Here is a 4,590-nt window from a genome sequence, read left to right as displayed (position 1 = left end):
TACTGTATTCTAGTCCTGGTTCATCCTATATAACTACTACTGTACATCTACTATTCTTCAGATATACTACAGATGTACTCCAAATTGTCTATGCATCACATCACAGTATACAGTGTATATATGTATATATATATATATATATCATTGCTTGTCCTAATATTTTCATTGACTTCTGCCCTCTGTGAGCTGGGAACACAAGCATTGTTAGATATTACTGCACTGTTGGAGCTGGGAACACAAGCATTGTTAGATATTACTGCACTGTTGGAGCTGGGAACACAAGCATTGTTAGATATTACTGCACTGTTGGAACCAGGAACACAAGCATTTCACTTCACCCACAATAACAACTGATAAATATGTGTATGAAACCAATGAAATAAAATGTGATTGTATTGTTGAAAGTGTTAGATAATTCTCAATCCGTGTTGTGTCTTGTCTAAGAACAGCCCTTAGCCGCGGTACTGTATAATAACCATATATCACACCTCCTCAGGACTTATTGATTTATAAGGCATTATAAAGGTGATTAAAATAATGATACATACGTACTTCATAGAAAACTGTTACCCTTCATATATTCTAACAACTCACATTTTAAGATTCATTATGTCATTTGTTCCATGTTAAGGGCTCTAACATTGGAACAAGACTATTTGTCTCCCTCTTGCTGTTGCATGCAGTTCCTCTCTCTCTTCCTGCATTCCTCTAACCCCTCCCTCCCTCCCTCTAACCCCTCCCTCCCTCTAAACCCTCCCTCCCTCTAACCCCACCCCTCTGGCAGAACCAGGAAATCCCTCCCCCTTCACAAACTCTCTTCTGAGGAAACGAAACTGATCTGAGTCTCTGTGTCGTCTGTTTGTGTGAGAGTGAACAACCGTCCAAATGGCTCAACAGGGAGTTCTGCTGGACCAGGACCAGTTCTGTTGTTCTGTCTGTCTGGATCTACTGAAGGAACCAGTCACCATCCCCTGTGGACACAGTTACTGTAGGAGCTGTATTGAGGGCTGCTGGGATCAGGATGTTCTGAAAGGGGTCTATAGCTGTCCTCAGTGCAGAGAGACCTTCACTCCAAGGCCTAATCTGAGGAAAAATAACATGTTGGCTGAGCTGGTGGAGAAACTGAAGAAGACAGGACTCCAGGCTGCTCCCCCTCCTGCTCTGTGCTATGCTGGACCTAGAGATGTGGCGTGTGATTTCTGCACTGGGACCAGAAAGCAGAAAGCCCTCATGTCCTGTCTGGTGTGTCTGGCCTCTTACTGTGAGACTCACCTCCAATCTCACTACGAATTTCCTGCTTTGAAGAGGCACAAGCTGGTCAAAGCCACCGCACAACTACAGGAGAAGATCTGCTCTCATCATGACAAACTGCTGGAGGTTTACTGTCGTACCGATCAGCAGTGTATCTGTTATCTGTGTACAATGGATGAACATAAAGGCCATGATACAGTGTCAGCTGCAGCAGAGAGGACTGAGAAACAGGTAAGACCAGAACAACTTGTTGGTGACTGTCTGATAAACAAAGAATTAAAGATACAGTAGGAACTAAGGCTGTTTGAATATGAGATCATTCAAATGAAATGGATCCTCAGCAGAACAAATATGAACACAAACCTTGAGTATATTGATATGTCAACCCAGATTCTCCAGATGTATCACCATTTTATAATGTCAAACACTATTATCATTCTGAATGGCCTTTTATGAGTCCAAAGTTCAGTCTCAACCTGTTGATACATGTAGTCCTACCATAAAAACTATAATCATTCACATAGCAACAAATAAATATCATTTAGTAAATGGGCCATCCATTTTTTAGACCTTCCTCTCTATGGGCCCTATGTCACATTACTAGACTATTGATCTACTGGACTAATAAAGCTTGATAGCTCATTGAAGAGTGATTCTCCACAGAGGCAGCTGGGGATGAGTCAGCAGAAGGTCCAGCAGAGATTCCAGGAGAGAGAGAAGGAGCTGAAGGAGCTCCAACAGGCTGTGGAGTCTCTCAAGGTGAGTATTGTTGACCAGAGGAGACACACCATTTCACCTGTCTCCTCCAGTCAGAGAGAGAGAGAGAGGTAGAGGGGTCCCTATCCAATCCCACTGACCCCACTGTTGGGAACAGGTTGTCACTGCTGAGGCAGTGAAGAAAGTAGAGGAGGATGGGTCAAGGCTGAGGGATCCTGAGAGGATCCCTGTGAGTAGTAGATCTGTGACAGCACAGAGGGATGGGCCAACCAGTGATATATGCTTCAGTAAGGTTGGCTTCTTAGTGTTCATAGCAAATGGTTATCAACTGTACCGCAGAAATGGAATGTAAATCACTGAAAAAAAATATGTTTTGGTGGCAGCTGCAGAGAAGTATTTGGTCATACTAGATTTGACTTCAGAAGAGTTCCAGGGTGTGTTGAGTGGTGGTGTCCCGTCCTCCCAGGTCGTTGGCCTGGTGCAGGAGCAGATAGGGTCAAAGTAGTGGAATGGGGTAGTGGGTTTTAATGAGTGTAGGGTTAGTTGGCCTGGTGCAGGAGCAGATAGGGTCAAAGTAGTGGAATGGGGTAGTGGGTTTTAATGAGTGTAGGGTTAGTTGGCCTGGTGCAGGAGCAGATAGGGTCAAAGTAGTGGAATGGGGTAGTGGGTTTTAATGAGTGTAGGGTTAGTTGGTCTGGTGCAGGAGCAGATAGGGTCAAAGTAGTGGAATGGGGTAGTGGGTTTTAATGAGTGTAGGGTTAGTTGGCCTGGTGCAGGAGCAGATAGGGTCAAAGTAGTGGAATGGGGTAGTGGGTTTTAATGAGTGTAGGGTTAGTTGGCCTGGTGCAGGAGCAGATAGGGTCAAAGTAGTGGAATGGGGTAGTGGGTTTTAATGAGTGTAGGGTTAGTTGGCCTGGTGCAGGAGCAGATAGGGTCAAAGTAGTGGAATGGGGTAGTGGGTTTTAATGAGTGTAGGGTTAGTTGGCCTGGTGCAGGAGCAGATAGGGTCAAAGTAGTGGAATGGGGTAGTGGGTTTTTAATGAGTGTAGGGTTAGTTGGCCTGGTGCAGGAGCAGATAGGGTCAAAGTAGTGGAATGGGGTAGTGGGGTTTTAATGAGTGTAGGGTTAGTTGGCCTGGTGCAGGAGCAGATAGGGTCAAAGTAGTGGAATGGGGTAGTGGGTTTTAATGAGTGTAGGGTTAGTTGGCCTGGTGCAGGAGCAGATAGGGTCAAAGTAGTGGAATGGGGTAGTGGGTTTTAATGAGTGTAGGGTTAGTTAGAAGGGTGTTTTTTAGTATTATCATAATTTCCCCTTTTCCCATTTTGTATCCCATAATATCATGTATTTATATTATAGTCCAGTTGAGGCAGGTGAGATGCCTTTGGATATACGACGTAATAAATTGTCATTAGCTTATTGGGTTGAAAGGCTGTGAGGTTGAGCATCCCACTGCTACTGTTCTAGATGACTGTTGGGAATATACTAGTAGACAAGGCAGTGGTTTTGGTTGGACAGTTGGAAAGCTTGCTGATGAGAGTAGTTTCAGGGAGTTGGAGGTTGGCCCTTTCTGTGGTGATAGGGGATGTTCCTCCATGGTTACTCCCAGATCCTGTTGTTGATCTAACCTTGGTAGACAAAAGGAAAAGATTGGGTCAGAAGTCAGTGATAACAGGAAACTGGTTGACAATTACATTGGTAGAAGTTGTTATGCTTTTTTTACCTCTTTTCACAGATGGATCCAAGGACCCAGATAGTGGGCCCACAGGAGCAGGTGTTTACCTTCCTGAATGTGATGTGCAGATATGTAGAAGACTAACAGATGAACTGTCAGTGTACTCAGTTGAACTGTTGGTGATAATAGTTGTCCTCCAGTGGGTGGAGGACGTACAGCCTGTTAGAGTTATAGTATCCTCAGATTCTCTGTCTGTATTGAATAGTTTATCATCTGGTAAATCTATTAGGAGTGACCTACTATTGGAGGTATTAATGTTATTATGGAGAATTGAGAGAATGGGTCTAGTAGTGAGATTCTGCTGGGTCCCAGCACATTCAGGTGTGGAATGGAATGAAATTGTAGACTAGTTAGCTAAAATAACTTTAAAACAAGATATAATACATATTAATGTTCCACTGGGTACAGGTGAGGACAAATGTGAGATCAAGGGCCATGTTGTAAGGATGTTGAAGAGAGGGAAAGATTGAAGTGTAGGGTCATTGAGGTTGGATGGGGTTGGATGGGGTTTGGAAGGGATTTGGGGGATGGGGGAGGGTCTATTAGAAGTTAGTAGGGATCTTTTTTATTTTCTCAGAAGTACTGAGTTAGGTAGGAGGATTTAGAAATGGTGTAAACCGTGATTGAACACACTCCAGCACAGTAGGAGGCGCCACGCTCCTTTAACGTTGGTTTGAGGACCTCCATTATACCATAGAAGAAGAAGAAGTTGGTAACGTGAGGTTTTGTCGTTCGTGAAGAGTGCAGCTATTCTTTTGCCTATTTTCCAAATGTATTTTGTCATGGTGGGAGGGTTTGTTTATCGGTTTCCGCTGTTTATCGGTTAGAGTTGAGGAGGGAGTAGGGTAGTTTGATGTCCTCAACCGAGTGGAGAAGAAACGCTGTCTCTT

The 4,590-nt window shown here is 44.0% G+C and overlaps 1 protein-coding gene across 1 annotated transcript in view; it reads left to right on the top strand.

Annotated features, from left to right (window-relative positions):
- The first annotated feature begins 822 nt into the window (after nucleotides 1-822).
- Nucleotides 823-4,590, top strand: part of LOC145875983 (tripartite motif-containing protein 16-like) — an 8,819-nt gene continuing 5,051 nt past the window's right edge. Inside the window, exons 1-2 of the mRNA XM_082971758.1 lie at nucleotides 823-1,482; nucleotides 1,915-2,010. Of these exons, the coding sequence (XP_082827884.1) occupies nucleotides 886-1,482; nucleotides 1,915-2,010 (693 nt within the window). The 5' untranslated portion in view covers nucleotides 823-885. The remainder of the gene's footprint in view (nucleotides 1,483-1,914; nucleotides 2,011-4,590) is intronic.

The sequence above is a fragment of the Salmo salar genome, unplaced genomic scaffold (genome assembly GCF_965601325.2).
Source record: "Salmo salar unplaced genomic scaffold, fSalSal1 ptg000414l, whole genome shotgun sequence".
Lineage (NCBI taxonomy): Eukaryota > Metazoa > Chordata > Actinopteri > Salmoniformes > Salmonidae > Salmo > Salmo salar.
Note: the sequence above shows the minus strand (reverse complement) of the source record. Positions and strands in the feature narration are given on the sequence as shown.